At 38.7% G+C, this 18,888-nt stretch overlaps 1 protein-coding gene across 1 annotated transcript in view; it reads left to right on the forward strand.

Annotated features, from left to right (window-relative positions):
* Positions 1–16,896: 16,896 nt before the first annotated feature.
* The window catches only part of SLCO6A1 (solute carrier organic anion transporter family member 6A1), a 96,938-nt gene continuing 94,946 nt past the window's right edge, over positions 16,897–18,888 (forward strand). The window contains exon 1 of the mRNA XM_087861894.1: positions 16,897–17,212. Within this exon, the coding sequence (XP_087718020.1) occupies positions 16,897–17,212 (316 nt within the window). The remainder of the gene's footprint in view (positions 17,213–18,888) is intronic.

Below are 18,888 nucleotides of genomic sequence, written 5' to 3' on the forward strand. Positions count from 1 at the left end.
GAGCCCCACATCAGGCTCCTCCACTAGGAGCCTGCTTCTTCCTCTCCCATTCCCCCTGCTTGTGTTCCCTCTCTCGCTGGCTGTCTCTCTCTCTCTGTTAAATAAATAAATAAAATTAAAAAAAAAAAGCAATCATATAGTCTCTGCAGGAGCAAAATTTCTTTCCAAAAATTAATAAGTTTTGATGCCAAATAGCAGAATAGTTTCACCATACTCCATATCCAGGAGAACCTTCTCGGATACCCACTTAACAAGTATCTTTATAGAATTCCAAATTTAATTTCCTCATTTAAAAGATCATTATTCGGGGCACCTGGGTGGCACAGCAGTTAAGCGTCTGCCTTCGGCTCAGGGCGTGATCCCGGCGTTGTGGGATCGAGCCCCACATCAGGCTCTTCCGCTATGAGCCTGCTTCTTCTCTCCACTCCCCCTGCTTGTGTTCCCTCTCTCGCTGGCTGTCTCTATCTCTGTCGAATGAATAAATAAATAAAATCTTAAAAAAAAAAATAAAAGATCATTATTCATTCTAATTTATTGGTCTCTCCCTAGATAATAGTAAATGATCCTGTTTTTACCTGAACTCTGCCAATTACCTGATGAATCTTTGTCACTTCAATTCTGTTATTCACTACGAAGAACTTCATTGCCTTTCCTTTATTCTTTAAGTAAATCACTGTTTTTGACTTTTGAAATTATATATTTGGGGATCAATTGCAAATAGTCATAGAAAAATAATTTTACTTTATTTTAAAATTAGGTACTTTTTTCACCATCTTCCTAAAATACTTAACATCAGGTCTTTAGAATCATGTTTTTAAATACTTTAAAATGTTAAAATTCCTCAACATTTAAGCTCTGTTCAATTTGTTCACTTCACATAAAATACACAGTAATGCGAAAGACCTGTGGAGAATTGTCTCCCAACCCTTGGGACTCTTTTCTCCAATGAATCCCCTATTATTTTGACTAGTTCACCTCACAGAACAAATAAACTAGTACTGGCTGTCTACAGTATACTCACACACGTATTAGCCCTACTTCAGTGGACTTCCACTCCTTCTCTATAACGACATGGGTTTGTCTAGGAGGCTATAGCAACAGGTGTTAATTACAAGGAACCTGTTAAGGGTTGAATTTTATGTCCTCAAAATTTATATGTTGAAGTCCTAACCCTCGGTGCCTCAAAATGTAACCTCAGAGGAAACAGAGTCCTTGTGGATGTAATTAGTTCAGATGAAGTCATATCAACATAGTGTGGCCCCTAATCTAATGTGATTGGAGTCCTTACAAAAATGGGAAATTTAGACACAGACATGCACACGAGGACATTGCCATGTTAAAATGAAGGTAGAAATTGGGTTGAGGCTTCTGGTACAAGTCAGAAAAAGCCAAAGATTGTCAGCAAACCACCAGAAGCTAGGGGAGAGTGGTAGGATCAATGCTTTCCCATAACCTTCAGAAGGAACCAAGTCTGCTGACAGACTTCTAGTCTTGGATTTCTAGTCTGCAGCACTGCAAGACAATAAATCTCTGTTGCTTAAGCCATCCAGTTTGTGGGACTTTGTTACAACAGCCCTAGAAAACGAACACAGACTCACACAGACTTGGAAGACCTGACCCTAATGAGCACCGACACTTGATGAGAATCTTAAAGTCCTTCTCCAACCTGAGCTCATATTACCCCCCAACCCAGCCCGAGTTACAGTATTACCATTTGGTAAATTCCCCAAACTCAGCAGAGCCTGTACCTAGAAGCCAACAGCCAGAAAGAATATCACTAATTTCAAATGGTATTTTTAATGCTAGGATTTAAGAGCCAAAACCACTCTTCAGATCTGAACTGTTGATATTCTTGATATGCCCCTCCTGAACTCCCAACCAAGTTTCCTTTGCTCTCAGCTCTTGTAAAACCCAGTCCGTCACAATTCTGCCCACCACCTACCTTTCCTGGCTTTTATTACTGGACTACTCGCAAACCTTGCCTAAATCATACCATCATTCCTATCTTCATAGTGAGGGAGGTAGGCCCGCTTCTGGTGATCTGTGCATGCACAAGAATGAGCATAATAGAGAACTGGCAAGGTGGGAGAGTAGAACTACCTTTTCTCCCTTCACCGCAGAACAATGCTTACCTACACATGGGTTCATGTGCCGTGTAGCCTACGCATCCAGCTTGAATAACTTAAGTACTCCGCCTCTGGAATAATAGTAACACCTTATGAATTCCAACATTTGTGTTATGTCCTGCATGAGGTACTGTGCCTATGAATTTCAATTTGACCCTAATAATGACCATCATTTTCATCATTTACCAAATACCTACAGTGTGTTTGCACTGTAGGAGGTTTTAATACACTTAATTTTTATTTATACCTAGTACAGAACTAGGCATTATTCTCCACATTTTACAGATAAGGAAAGGGAGGTTCGGAGATGTTAAATATTTATGTTAGCAGGGCAGGAATTCTCACTGACAAGATTAATGCTGTAACAAGCTAGGACAAAGTTATAGATATAAAAAGACAAAAAAAGGGAAATTCAATAAATAGAAGTTTCTATTTACATTGTTTGTAGTCAAAGAGATTTATTGCTCTTTTGGACATGTCAGTGAGCAACAGTACCTCAAATCTGAAAGTAACACAATAATGAGCCTAATTCTTTCTACATGTAACTCATTAAACTTTTAACATTTCCCCACTTCCAGCTCAAAATGTATCGCTCTCTTTTTCACCTTCCCTCTTTCCCTCCCTCTGTGCAAGCACCGGCATGGCCTGAGTGCCCTGAGAACAGGCAGAATGTGGAAGCACTACCCCTGCTCTGTGGCTCGTACCATTACTGTACATTTTCCCCCCATTACTTCAGACAAGTGGACCTTTACTGGAACTCTAAGTGAGAACCGATTTCTAACAAAATTTGGAATAGCCTGTTGAATTACTATTGAAATGCAAAGACTGTGGCTAAATCTACTGTCCTCGAGACTGTAGAAAATGGAGTTTCCTGAAGCTCAAGGTTAATATTACTTGCAGTAAGAAGATTTCCCCAGAGGTGCTTTTTCGCTGTGGAACACCCTAGATTTACGGCATGGTTTCAGGCAAAGTTCTGGTTTCTTTCTATCAACACCCTCTTAAAAATTCATGAATCAAAACACAGATTCAGAAATTAATGGAAGCATGAACCTGAAGATCACAATTCCAAAGGCCAGTTTGTCTTTTATTGTCATGCAGGAAAAAAAGACTCTCGCTGGGAACTTAGTTTAATTAACTACTCAGATATTCTATTCTAAGGATTATTGACACTTTAAATGGATTCTTTGGGAAGTAGTTAACAAAAAATTTGTTGGGAGATTGTTAAGAAAAAGCAATAAATTAGAGCTGATGAAATGTATGTAGAATGGTTATTCCTTATTTGAGGGAAATAAATGGCAAGTTGCTGATCCATTCCTTTTCTTGTAAGCAAAAGAGAAAAGCAATCTTCCAAGATCTGCAGTAACATTGATTCAGGGATTCGTATCTCTGGAAGACACTAATTGCACTTTTTCTTTATTCCTGCTCTTAAGACAGTAGGACAAATGAGATTTTGGAGCAAGAATTAGAAAAGAGATATGCTTTTTTGTGTTTATGTTTTCCTTCCTGACAGCTTCTTCCTGGTGCTGGGAAGATTTTAGCAAGTAGATAAACTGTAGGATCTGATAATTATTACCAAATGGTAATGCTAGGTAAACAGAGAAGATTAAACCAAATGATGTAATTCTTCCAATGGTTTTAAGTTTCTAGGAATTAAATAAATGTTAAATAAAATACATAGTATTAGACATTTAGAACAAGTGATCTTTGAGATCATAAGTAATTTCCTTTATTCTCATTTAACATTTATTTTTACTTCCTTGTTTTTTTGATATAGGACTTCAAAGCAAAGCAGGATGGTGTATTTATGTTTATATTTGAATTTACAGTATGCATAAGTGGTATACAGGATAGTGCCTAAGAATGCAGGCTTTAGAGATAACTTGGGTATGAATTCTGGTTGTGCTGGTTGGTAAGTCTAACCTTGGACAAGTGATATTACATCTCTTTGTCCAAATATTCTCCTGTATAAATGGGTTAATAGTAGCTACTTCATGGTGTTGTTCTAAGAATAAAATGAGTTAATATGGTGGCCTAACCCTGGTACATGAACACTTTAAAGGGTAGGGACAGTTTTAAGGGAGTCCCTTTCTAGATCCTGAAGTCCACATGCTTTCTGCCTGAGAACTTGTGGCTGGGGAAGGGGTCATGTCAGAGAGGTCATGCCTGTTTTCTTCTCTCTTTTCACAACTGTTCTTTCCCACACTTTAAAATAAGGTGCACATTTTACTCTGCTGCTTTCACTTAATGTAGAAATTCTCCAGTGGCAAAGAAAGGGACTATCTGAAATAGGGTTGTCAGGGTTGAGATAGTGAGTGACACTAATGAGTTAAATTATGTTTTTATACAAGTCTGGTGATTTCTAATTCTTTACTTTCAACAAAATTGAAGGAGGACTTAATTGAGTTTTCAACTGATAGATCATTAGAAATAATTAACGATGATAAGACATGATTCTGCCATTCCTATCTACCACTGTATATGAACAAGTTTTTTTAGCTTGTTCTGTGTCCCTGCTCACAATTTAAAAATTGTTCTCTGTGTGTGTGTGTGTGTGTGTGTGTGTGTGTGTATATATATATATATGTATGTATGTATATTTGTTGTTTGTCATTTTTGTGTGTGTGTGTTTTTTGTATCGGTGATTATAGCTATCAAATTGCTTTATAATCTAGTCTCAGAAGGCAGAAGGCATTACTCTGGTTGTAGTGCCCAGCCCACTCACGTTCAAGGGAAGGCACATAGATTCCACCTCATGGTGGAGAGCTGCCAATGACACATTGTGACAGAGTTTGTTGGGTGGGATGTATTATTACAACCGACTGAAAAATATAAAATATTACATATTATGAGAAGGCAAAATCCTACAGTTTTAAATTTGCAAGCAGTTTTTTGTTTCTATAAATAGGGAAGGTTGAATTTGCCTTTGAGATCAGCTATTTCTTTTGTTTTAGGGAAGAAATCTAAACAGTTTAGTAGGGCTTTTCCTATGGTAGGCCAATATTGCATTCTGAAATGAAGGGATAGAGTACAGTGAGGAGTGAAATTACTCTGCATGATAAATAAAAGCTTTTCCTCCTAAGAAATGGAGCCACATCTCTGAAATTTGTTCCCTTTCAAAATGAAAAACTCTCTACTTTCTCCTCCGGTGGAGTCCTTGAGGGAGTCCTGGTCCTGAATTCTGAGCAGGACAGTCATGCTGAAGGACACATGGCAGGATACTGGGAACTAAGGGTAGAGATGGTCATCAGCAGTTATGTTGGAATGGTTTAGCCAGGAGATTCTTAGAGTGCTTATGTGTCACATCCAGTTTTGAGAGGTTTTTTTGTAATTCTGTCTTCTAATATGCTGAAGACTTCAGTAGAATTTTGGTTTACATTACATTATTTTACCTTTTTATTCTTTCTGGAATTAAGGAACGGGCTTTTGTTAGAATAACCAAATTGTCCTGGTTTGCCCAGAATTTTCCGGTTCTACTACTGAAGGTCCTAAATTCCAGGAAATCTCTCAAACCCAGGAGAACCTGGATGGTTGGTCACTGTAGCTGGAATCAACACTGAAGGTGAACTTGTTGGGAGAGAAGGGTGACAGCTTGGGGAAAGCTGGTTTTAGGTCAGTTAGTGGCAACCTTCAGAAGAGGTTCAAGGCCATCCTTGAATAGGGAATCAGTTCAGGTTTCGAGCAAATGTTAAGAAAAAGTATCCAAATCTTAGAAATAGGCAAAGAGATCACTGGACATCATTTCAGTATCATGCTAGGTACTGAAGTTCACAGAAATATTATCTAATTCCCTAGAGGTGAGTACCTTTGCTTGTCTTACTATTTTAATAATGATTATGACATCATATTTCTCTGTAAAGGTTGTTATTAACTTGTAGAAGCTGATGCACATAATTTTCTGATAGCAGGACAAATGAATTTTTTTCAAGAAATGAAATGATTTCTGTCCTATAAAAAGAGATGAACCCCAGAAGTTGTATTTATAGTGCCTTGCAGAATATTAGCAAGTTTTATATTTTAATTAGTATTCTTATTCTACTATCCTTTCTTTAAGCCACTATAAATATTTTGATTTTTGCAATTCTTTTTTGAACCAGGCTTACCATCTTGCTAGTTTCCCTCATTATTGAGGTAAATAAATATTTGGTACTGCTAACTTTATTTAGGTGAGTGATATTTTCATCCTGTTGGAAATTATAGTTGGACATTAGAGATTTGTGGGATATACTAATATTCCTCAGAAACAGCCCAGAAATTCTTGGGGGGAGAGAACCTCCAAGTAAGAAGTAAAAGTCTGGGTTTCCTACATCCTTTCTCTCTCCCAGGGCCCGGGAGACAATGAACATGAGATTATAAATAAGAGATTAGTGTTCCTAAAGTGAGGAAGTCTTCCTGTTTCTCCTTCATCCTCAGTGCCAATGCCCCCCAGGACTTCCTCTTTCTCCCCATCTGCAAGTCCTCCCCTTAGAGGATCCTATCAGTGATACTGTGGTGGGGTCTGGGGTGGGGCACATTCTTCCAAGCACTCAAAGCAAAGCAACTGTAAATCAAAATTTCTCAGACCAATATGGGCCTCTTCTTAAAACGTAATTATACCACACAACCTAAGGATCCTAAAAGAGTCTGTGTTGCTTTCCTCAGTCTTACCAAAGATGCTTTCCTAGGAAGGTGTTGGAGATGGAATCAGAATCAGAATAAAACTATACGTACACATATAAGCATATGTGTGTGTTATGTATATTGTCAGGGTTCTAAGAGGAAAACAGAAACCAGAGACCACTCTATATGTTTTTTTTTTTTAATGAAGTTAATACCAGGAATTGGTTAAATAGATCATGGAAAGACTGAAAAACCAAGTAGGGGACGGGGAGGCACTCCAGAAATTAGCAAGAGCAGGAAACTGCTCCACCCTTCCTGCTGGATGGACAGAGAAAGAGAAGACGGGGTTCCTGAAGCTCACTGCCTGGTGTTCCTGAATGGCAGTTATTGGATCCATGGGGAAGATGGAGCTGTTGGTAGAGAAACTGCCATGGCAGAGAAAGGGGACAGAAGCACCCTGGTTTCTTCCTTCTTTCCACCTTCCCACTGGCCAGTCTAACAGGGAGCGGTTGATTACAAAGCCTGGGAACTGCAGCTACAGGGCCAGCCCTTTGAGAGGAGAAAAGAACAGCAGAGGGGGGAAGAAGGAGGATAAGAGGTGCACTGAGCATACACGTATTATTCAGTGGGACATATGGTAGATCAATAAATGTTAAATTCCCATTTCTTCCAGTTTCCAATTTCATTGGCCATTTAAATTCTTTATCTGATGACTAAAGATGTTAAGAAATCCTTTTTTCCCCCAAAGATTTATTTATTTATTTGAGAGAGAGAGTGCATGTTTGCCGGCGTGCGTGGTTGCAGGACTGCATACCTGTGAGCACGCGCCCATGTGTGGGGAGGGGCAGAGGGAGAGAATCTCTAGCAAACCGCCCGCTGAGCCTCGAGCCCAATCAGGGCTTGATCTCACAACCCATGAGATTATGGCCTGAGCTGAAACCAAGGGTAGGATGCTTAACCGACTGAGCCACCCAGGCACCCCGAAAAGTGTTTTTATAATATGCCCCAAGACCTTGAATTAGGTCGAAACTTTCTAAGAAGACAAAGGGCTGTCCTGCTTCAAATTTCTTGAAACTACCCCGCTTGGAAGATAATCAACTTGGTCAGGCTAAATAAGCAGCCACTCTGCCAGCTCTTGTACTTAAATACTTTTTTAGGATCTCTCTTTTGCCTGGCCTCCCAAAGATCTTCTTTCCATTTATCATGCATCCCTAAATCCCACAACCCCCCCCCCAGAACTTTCACTGTTTATTTCTAATTCAATTGCTGCCCTGTTTCACACATACACATGCAAAATACTGGGGTTCATGGTGGTACCAGTTATACCCCCTTTTTGCTTTGAGTTCTGAAAACATTTAAAAAGTAGATATAGAAGTGAGGTAAGGAGTAAAATATCAGCTGTACGCTGCTGGAAAAGCTAGATCGAAGAGCACAGCTGGCCTTTGAAGGTGAAATACCCATTTCCTCCCACCGAATCAAATTTACCATGTTGTCGTAGGTAAAGAGAACAGATAACTTGCAGGCCCGGGTCCTGCATGCTCAATTCCGACCCACTTTCACCAATTTGATAAATCAATTTTTCTCGCTGGGGTCTGTTCAAATAATGAGGTAGATGGAATGACCAGAAATAATTCCCATTGTTCCTTTCTGGGTTATAGAGGAGAGGGCCTCTTTCCTTGCAGAAATGAGAGAAGTAGATGTCTCCCTCAGTCAAACTACTACAACGTAAAATGTCAATCAATCTGCTAAAAACTAACTATGGGCCAGTTTAAACCCTTTGGTTACCAATTTGTGTGTAATCAATCCTGGCCTCAAAACTTTGCAAATCAGACATTCCCGATTCCTAATTAAGAAAATTTTAAAATCCGATTAAAAGTTTAAAATTTTCCTTTAAAACTTCTGTGTTGAAACTTGTTTTATAAATATATTATGTGCTGTTATAAAAGTTAGCACAGCATAAACAAAAATACACTCTTGCACACAGAATATAGTCAGTAACTCCAACTCTCACAGAGTACTGGAAGCATAAATAATTCTGAAAATACTCTCCTGAAAGAAAATGTAAGTAACAAATGTAACAGCCTGTGAACTCTATTTTAAAATGTCTAAATCCATTTCTTTTAGATTAAATATGAAAATGAAAGCATATGCCCACTAGATGGCAGCAAATTAAATCTTTTAAAACCATCTCTGCTGAAGTAGAGGTCAGGGGAGTAGAGGCTGGTCATTAAGTTGGCAGACAGGACTAGGAATTTAGACAGAAACCATGACTTGCAAAATACACTGGCAAATCGTAAAAACTCTCAACCAGATTGTGATTACAGACTATCTACATTGGCTTCCTAACGTCAAACTCTTACAACACCAATGCCTTTGGACCCATGTGTTCTAAGATCGTACCACAGACAAACTGATTCGACAGTAACTCCTCACAGTCTGATGAGTTCTGAAAATACAATCATTGACTGTGACAGAGACCGACCTACTTTACAAATTCTGACCAGTCTTTGCCAAGACCACTCTGTGACTAAGTCTAGCACCAGGCCCTTTCAGTACCCTTCCTTCCCTGACTCCCTCCTATGATATTCATTCTGTCTTGCTAGAGGTGTTAGACTCATAGAGGTACTGGACTTGTAGAGGTGTTCCTAGTTGTGTTGATTGTGAGCTTTAAGACACCATGAAACATGCTGTTTTCAAATTTATTAAGGAATTATCTTCAAAATTCCCTATAATATTAAAATTGATTTATTTTAGGGGTACCTGGGTGGCTCTGTCAGTTAAGTGTCCAACTCTTGATCTCAGCTCAGGTCTTGATCTCAGGGTTGTGAGTTCAAACGCTATGTTGGGCTGTGCACTACCATGGAGCCAACTTAAAAAAAAATACAATAGATTTATTTTAAGTAGTATAAGTCGAGTGTTATCAACAGTACAGAAGCAAAGCATCAAATATCCTGACAAAGACTTTCTCCTTGACCAAACTTTAGACAGACCCGCCCCCCCCCAAGCCTTCTTTTTAACTAGTCTAAAACAGTCTTAGCAAAGAATCCTGCTAAGACATCATCCCACTACCCTTGATATTGGATCACCCTTAATATCTGATCAAGTTCCTTGTCCCCAGCTTTGATCTATTAAGTTCTTGGCTTGCTTTTAGCAAGAGTCCTGTTAGCAAGAATCCCCTCGTGCTTGATGTCTCCTCTTAGTAATTTTCTATTAACCCCTCAGTCTGCTCTTTAGCTATAAATCCCCACTTGCTTTCCTGTATTTGGAGTTGAACACAATTTTCACCCTTATTGCAAAGTCTTTTTTTTTTTTTTAATTTTAAAGATTTACTTACTTATTTGAGAGAGACAGAGCATGAGTGGGAGGGGCCGAAGGACTGGGAGAGAGAATCCCAAGCAGACTCTGTACCAAGCGCAGAGCCCATTGCAGGACTTGTTATCACAACCTGAGCCAAAACCAAGAGTCAGATGCCCAACCAACTGTGCCATCCAGGCATCCCATACAGTCTTGAATAAAGTCTTCCTTTTCATTTTAATAATTTCTGTTTATTTTTTAATGTTTTACTTGTTTTTTAAAACATTAACGTGTAATCTAGTAATCATTCTGAATGGCTTTAAATTTGGAGTTATTTATTAAAGTGTATTATCTCTAACAGGAATTCATTGCTAAAGGTCTTCTTCACCATTTATCTTCTTATTCAGCTGCTTATTACTTCATTGATTGACCTAAATAATCTACTCTCTCCAACCTCAATCCACTCAACCATTTGCACACTGAATTTCTAGGCTTCACTAGCTAATGAGTAAAAATTACTTTATATTTATTTCAACATCATACATTCTTTTATTTCTTTTAAGATAGTGGGGTTATGGTCTATTCTTATTGCTATTTTCTTCTCCTCCTTCTTCTTCTTCTTTTAATGATTTTATTTATTTATTTGAGAGAGAAAGAGAAAGAACACAAGCAGAGGTGCAGAGGGAGAAGCAGACTCCCCGATGAGCAGGGAGCCTGACGTGGGACTCGATCCCAGGACCCTGGGATCATGACCTGAGCCGGAGGCAGACGCTTAACTGTCTAAGCCACCCAGGTGTCCTCAACATTATGCATTCTTAATTGTAGAACTCAGCTCTCCCAGATACTTCTAAGAGCCCCCTATTTCCACAAAGATGTCAGTCAGGGAGTCATTCCTGAGCATCTAAGTATTTTTTTTTTTTTTTTTGCAGCTCATTCCCTTCCAGAGTCATTTGTTGTTGTAAAGTTGCCTCAGGAAGCCTTAAAACTCTTTGTTACAGTTTTAAACTTTATTTCTAAGTGTCTTCAGCTTTATCTTTAATGTACCTCATGGTTAACATTGATTACGGCTGTTATGTTTCTTGCAAGCCATTACTTATTCAAGTTCATTGAGGATACTCTCAAGTGTTATCCTCTCGCTATGGCCTTCTGTGAGAGCATATGCTGATATATGTCCCCCTCAATTAAGTCAACTTCTACCCATTGATGGAGGGTTTAACTTATAGAGGGCTATGCATAGTAGGTACTTTTTAATATACAGGTTTATGATTGTAATAATCTGATAAATAATTATCTTTGTTAAAGTATCTACTATATACCAGGAAATGTGCTAGCACTTTTAGCATATTACTGCTAACCCTCACAATAATCTTTCAAATGAGTTACCATTATTTTCATTTTACAAATGGAGAACTAAGGGTGAGAATGTTAAAATCACATAATAACTAAGCAGAAGAGCCGGATCCAAATCTAGTTTGAATTGTCCATACACGATTCTTCCTTCATGCCCCCATGTTTGTCTTTCTCTGAGTTTAAACATTACTTAGCATTTCGATTATCCAGCAGTGAGACCTTTAATCTCAATAAACTTGGGAGGCAAGATACTAGAAACTGTCACTACACTCAATGAGATAGGAATCAAGAATCATTTACCAGGGTACCTAGGCAAACCGGGGCCATTTACTACAGACACAAACAGTTCTGGATCCCTTAATGAGGAAGCATCCCTGTGTTAAACTACAGTACAGTAATTTGTACCATCGTTTTTTTTTTTTTCTGGTTTATTGACGCATTTGCCAAAAAGAGTTATACGAAATACCCTCAATAGGTTACTTTAGTGAGTTGTTCTTTCTCTAAACATACATGTTTAGAGGTTTTAGCTGAAATAGATATTATATGGAGGATGTTTAACAGCACCTCATAAACATTCATTGTTTAATTCAAGCTTGTCTCTTGAAATGTCTTAAGCTCTTGAATTGCTTAATTTCTCAGGGACTGCTTTAGTTGGTAGCTATATTCACTGCCCACTTTGAAATTTTATGCGACAGTCACTTGTTAACTTCCAGAAAACATGCAAAATTATTTTCATATCCATGTTTACAGATTCAAAGACAGTTTTTTTTCTAAATTTAGTACTTCCAAAATTGGGATGTGTTTTATAACTTTGTTTACATTTCTATGAAAAGTTGTTTTAAATCAGTGACCCGTCTTTCAGAAAAATGCTCTACATATGAAGATGTCCATTTAGTACTGTCAAAGCCAAAATTGGAAACAAGCCATACCATCAATACGGGAGTGGCTTAATTATAGCAAATTCGTGCAATGGGATTTTATGTAAACCTTGTATCATCAAATAAAGATAGCCAACATGGATTCTTCAGTGTGATGTTTACTAAGGTTAAACATGCAAGGCAAACAAAGGTCTGTTATTTCTTCTTAAATACTAGTCTACAGTGCTTGTGGTTGGATGGCAGTGACCTCTATTATAAAATAAAAACCTTGTGATTAGACATTTCTTCCCTCAAATAAATGCTATTATTTAGGGGAAAAAAAAGACACAATGAAATCATTTAGCTAGCTTTTAAAAAATTTATTATAAAAATGGGAAAAAATCAATTTATTATAAAATATAGTAAAAGATTTGCTATTAACAAATTCTAGCCCCCAGATAACTTATAAACTTAACTTTTTTGAACTGAAAAGGAGCCTCTATAATCACACTCTTCATTCTGGCAGCCACTGGCCCCATATGGCTATTGAGCATTTGAAATGTGGCCAGTCTGATCTGAGATGTCCTGTAATTATAAAATACAAACTAAATACTAAAGGCTTACTGGAAATAAAAGAATACAAGATAGTCCATTAATAATTAATGATTTCAAAAATATTAATTACATGTTGAAATGCTAATATTTAGGACATATTAGGTTAAAAAATATATTACTCAACTTAATTTTGCCTGTTTCTTTTTAATTTTTTTGTGGTGGGGACTAGAAAATTTTCAATTATGTATGTGCTGATGTTTTATTTCTGTTGTACAGTACTGCTCTATAACTGGTTTCTTACAGACTCGAAAACTTCAAAGGTCTCATTTCTGGCTAAAACTGAAAAGAAATTAGTGAGACACCACTTATTATTTCATTTTCACACTCCTTTGGGCTTTAAAATTTTTTTTGTGATCAAAACAACAACCATTAAAAAAAAGCCAGATTTACATGGGCAGATCTTCCCCTAGGACCCCATCTTTCTATCAGGGGCAATTATGTTAGTAAACAACACTACAGGTGTGGCTGCCCTGACCTTCTAGCTCATACTCTCTGTTACAGTGAAAAGGACATATCTTCTTATGACTGTCACCTGCTCCTTCCAATAGTGATTTCTAGACTTACTTTCTTAAAGGGCCAAATCATCTTTTTCTCCATGGGTATTTTAAATGTTGGCTATTGAAAATATGGCTACACTTACCCACAGTTGTTTCCTGCATAAAGGATTACTCAAATAACCCTGGAAGCAAGTCAAAGTCAATAGGTATGATACCATTTATCAGTTTGGGGCAGTTCCCTTGTATATTTAATTTCTTGTGTGTTTTTATCATGAAAAGGTGGTGATGAATATTTTCAAATGCTTTTTCTGCATCTATTAAAATGATCAGGTAAATTTTGCCTTTTGTTAATCTGGTGTATTACAATAAATGATCTTCAAATGTTAAACCAACTTCGTAGTCCTGGAATAAATTCCACTTGATCATGGAATACAGTTTTTTTGATATGTTTTAGGTTTGACTTGCTTATTTTGAGGGGGTATTTTTGCTTTGTTTCATTTTATTTTATTTTATTTTTTTATAGTTCCTGACATCTTATTGAAAGCTATTTTGATGGATAAAGAATTTTTGGTTGGAGATTTTTCTTTTATATTTTAAAGATAGAGTTTTATTATATTCTGACTGCATAGTTTTTGATAGTATAATTCACTATTATTTATATGATTTTTAAAGTTTTTATTTATTTATTTATTTATTTTTAGCATAATTTATTTTTAGAATTTGTTTCTCTATAAATTATATTTCTCTTTTCTCTGACTTCCTTCAGACTTCTCTAATTAGGCTTGATTTTTAGCAACTTGACAGTGATATGTTTAAGTGTGTTTTTCTTTTTATTTATCTTGCTTGGGATTTTCTGAGATTATTGCTTATCTTGTTCTATATCTTTCATTAGTGTTATAAAATTTGTGACCATTGTATCTTCAAAGAATTCTTCTACCTCATTGTCTCTCTCTGGTACTTCAATTATACATGTGTTAGACCACTTACTACTAATTTTCAGACATTGTATATGAATGTGTATTGCAGACCAATGTATTTGCACCTGGAAGTGATGATTCTTCTGACTGTTAGTGTAGGTCGGTCAATGTTGACAGGGTTAGAGATGGATTTGGGTTTTGTTTTTGTTCTATTTATCTTTGGTGCATCACAGGCTTAAAATTCATCTAGTGGGAATTGAAACTTCCTTATGCTTGGTCTGAAACCTGGAGTGCTTGAGAGTCTTTTGTCAGTGTTACTACTCTACTCTCAGCCTTCAGTAGGTCTAGTATGCCTGCACCACAGAGGGGGTCTCCCTCTGCTCTCTTGACCCACTTACATTGGTGCAGTGCCACTGATTTTGTATTCATGCAAAGGTCATAATGGAAGCAAGGGTTAGGTTCCCCTGCACCAGCCCCAATCTTAGCCCCTGAGTGTCTGAGCCTCAATGGTTGGACTTTGCTTGTTTTGGTGGCAGGTCTTGGGAAGGAATGATGTCCCTGCCCCTCCCTCTTTGTCGGATGATTTGTATTTCTACCCTTCCCTCTGGTGAGGGAACCACAGAACAGGATGTTTTCCTGCCTCTCTTTCAATGACAAATGGCTTTTGCTCCGTTCCTCTTGCTTTACAAGTGATTCGGGGGCAGGAGGGTTTCCTGAGGCAGAACTGCTTGGCTTTGCTTGTTAAAAGGGTTGGGAACATAACACTTCAGAATAGAAAGGTAAGCCAGAGTCCCTGCTTCTCCCTTGAGAAATATCGCCTACCACCACCAAATGCATTCCTCCTTAAGGGGGCCTCTCTTGCTCTGTCAAATGGCAGAGATCTGATATGTGGGTGTGGATTCCCCTTATTTCTGAGGTTCCCAGGGCTTCTAAACCATTATGCTACCCCTCACTTGTGCGTTAAGAATTAAGATTTCAAATGTTTTCTTTTTATCTTCTTTTATGGTTGCTACCTCCTCCTTCTGTGTTCTACCAAAGGTGAAAAAGTGTGTCTCATCCTTCTTCCCAGGGGTTTGCTTCCCTCTGGAAGCAATTCACCTGGTTGCTTCGCAAATGTAGCTCTCCAATGGGCTTAAAAAGTGATAATTTTTTTATGTTATCCAGGTTTTTTTTTTCCTTTGGTTATTATTGTTGTTAGAGTCAGGTAACATTCTGTTTGGCTCTCTATATTCTGAGCAGAAGCAAAAGTCTTAGAATAATCTCTTTTGAACAGAGCCATCTTGTTCCCTCTGCTCTCAGGTGGTGCCCAGTTGGGTACCAAAGCACAAGAATAAGAGTCCCCCCTCTTTCCACCCTTGTAGGCATCCTGTTTCCTTTATGCTTATTAATATCATGAAGCAATGTGAGGGGGTACCCTCACATATGATGAATATGGAAAAACTAGGGCATTTTTTCTACTTATGTAGTGATCATGTATTTGACAAACTGGGTCTCTTAATAAAGGCAAAATAACATTTTGGAAATAACATTTCCACCCACTGGTGGGCACATAGTAAGGCAAGCTGAGGGTTCAGGCTGGAGGTAGGGTTTGTGGTACCCTCTTCCCCAGCTCTTCTCAGTGGTTTTTTTCCTGGTCTACCAGCCCTAGCACTTGCTGGCTGCACATAATTTTGTTGAACATCTGCGTTGTTTTTAGTAACACAATGTCTAATCCATTGGAAGGAAGATAGTTTCATTTCTCCTGTAAAATCACCCCACCTGTTATATGGCCTGAATAAGGTATGTCTGCCTGAGAAAAGAAAGCCAATAAGAAGGTGAATTTTTACCATAAAAATATCCAAGTTTCATATTCTGCTACTATTCTCCTACATTCTTTCTTTTCAGTAAACTTTTTGTACCTGAGAAAGTAAAACACACCCTGGGTCCCATCCCCCTCTTTAAGGAGGAAAATAATAATCCTTTCTATTCTTGGCTAAGGATAGTTTCTAGGACAATAATTTCTCTGTGTTTTAAAACATTTAAGAGCATTCATTGGGACATTGCTTTATGATCTTTGCTGGTTTCTCTAAATATGGTAGAAGTATCTTTTTCATGTCTCTGATTTTTCCTGGTCCTTCAACAATTTTCAGGTTGTTTATAGTGAGATCATGCAGTTCAAAAAACATTACAATAAGTCTGGGGAAATTGGGGGACAGTTCCACTATCGCCTCACAGCACAATTTTCTTTCCTTGCTTCCTAAGTAAAAGTATTAATCTGGCATCTTTTGACTTCCATTAGAGTTATTCTGGCGCCCCCTGCTTGTGTTAGCAATGATCAGAATCTAATAGTACTACTCCCCCCCCCCCCCCCCCCACTCCTCTTCCCCACGTGGAAGCAGAGAAGGAAACAGCCTTGGAAGTTCTCTCTGAGCAACTGTCAACCTTTCAGGGACGTTTGCTTTCTGCTCTAGGAGAAACGTTCTCTCTGGAGGCTTGGGCAGCAGGCGCCTCTGGTGGCCACCAGTTCCCAGACGACCAGGCCGGCTGGCCTTTCAGGAGAGCGGGTAGAGCAGGAAGCCCCTGGAAACAACAGGGCACACCTCCTCTGGCCCAGGGCCGCCCTCTGTGAGCCAAGACCCCAGCCTCCGCAGGCCATCTATCCACCATGGCAGACGCCCTAGCGGAAGTGGAGCCGAAGGCTGCCCAGCCCCAGCGTGGTAAAAATACTTTGGCCGTGGAGGCGGAGAAGGGCAAGAAAAAATCCCGGCTTTTGAGGACGGTTCCTGCTAGCCTGATCAAGTTCCGGGCTTTCCAAAACCGAGAAAAAGTTCAGGCTGGGGCCACACCCCCTGTTACGAAGAAGACAAAAGAAAATTTGGAGGGGCCCTGCGGCTTGGGCTGTATAGTTATTCCCAGCTGTCAGCGTTTGAACAACTTCCATTGCTTCCTGTTTTTCTACAGCCTCCTGATAACCTCTCAGGGTGAGCCTGGGTGGGGGTGGCGGTCACTCTGGTGAGGGCAGCCACGGCGCCTTGGGGTTGCTGACGTGGCAGAGGCGAGAGGGACAGGCGTGAGTGGGGGACTCCCTGTGGTGACCGAGCTTGAAGCAGCTGTAGTCTCTCACGTTCTCAAGGTCTGTCTGGAATCAAAACAGGTTAAATGGGCCATTACCTTGGGTGTGTGTACCTGTCATTGCTTCACCTCAGCAGGCACGTGAGTGACACAGGCCACCTTACACAGTGTAGGTGACAGCGGCCTGATCTCCAGATAGGAAGGTGCTGTAGGGTCATTTAACGTTGTTTGGTCATGGATCCTGGGAGGTTCAGGGTTGAATTATTTGGGGGATTAAAATAAAATTGAATATGGTGACTGTGACCACCAGTCTGTTTCTGCTTCTGCTCACAATTTTGAGACTGGCTGGCCAAGCTGCTCCCCGCCTGGATTTGGTATCCTCATATGGGAATTGAAGAGGTGAAGTGGGACCTCAAACAGCTTATATCAGAGAACCCAAACTGGCAGGTGTTTATCTTTGCCCATACAGTTAAACAAAGAATGTGAATTTGAATGCCTTTAGAGGGGGTATGTGTTCTTTACTTGGCCACAGCCCTCACTACTTCCACTATGCTTAAGATTCTTTACTATCCTGTTTACACTGATGGCATTGAAGTTTGCCAGACGTGATCTCTCTTTTTGCTCTAAAATGTTATTTCTAAATAAGTACAATAAAAAGCTGTATGTGATAAGAACCATATGACAGGAACACATAAATAGTGATCAGTTTATCTTGATTTTTATTAAAGAAGTTTCTTGGGGAAGAGACATTTGAATCATGCCCTGATAAATAGGGTACAGTTGTGATAGGTGGAATGTAGTTAAGGACTATTTATTGTATAAGGAAATGAATGAATGAACGAACGAATGAATGAATGTTTGGATAAATAAACACTCAGATACAGGAAAGCCTTGTTCCAGAATGGTGAGTGATGAGTTTGGCTTGGGTGATGGTTTCACCCAAGCACCAAAAGGAATAATTATATTTGTTTTATTCATCGTGTCTCCCCAGGACCTAATTATAGTGATTAAGACAGAAAAGGCACTTATTAAGTATGTATTGAATACATAAATGAATAAAAAAAAAGAAGGAATAGACAATTTTATGAAGGTCTTTAAATACCAGACTGAGAATTTTGAGAGGATACTAAAAGTTGTTCACTTCCTACTAGTGTACTGGGTGATGAGTAAGGTGCTTTACAAGTATTATCTCACTAAATGTGATCTCCTTACTAGGTTGGTAATGAGGAGCCATTGAAAGTTCTTGAACAAGTGGTTCACAGTGAATGTTTTTAGCTCCACTACTTTTCATCTGACTTCTTATAGATCATTAGCTCAGTTTGGGTATAACATTGAGTTTCCATTCATAAAAATGACTTATTCCGTGGGCATTTATCAGTTGATCTATTTATTATTTGTTGTTACATTTTAAACAATTTTGAAATAATTTCAAACATACAGAAAGGGTGCAAAGGTGATATAAAGAATTCCTGCATTCCCTCACCCACATTCTCTAGTTGTTCACATTTTACCACATTTTTTCCTTCACCTTTTCTTAATACATACAGACTTTTTCAGACATGGTGCCCCATTACTGCTAAAGTCT

This window comes from Ursus americanus, chromosome 5, assembly GCF_024610735.1.
Source record: "Ursus americanus isolate L20-20 chromosome 5, mUrsAme1.1.p, whole genome shotgun sequence".
NCBI classification, from domain to species: domain Eukaryota; kingdom Metazoa; phylum Chordata; class Mammalia; order Carnivora; family Ursidae; genus Ursus; species Ursus americanus.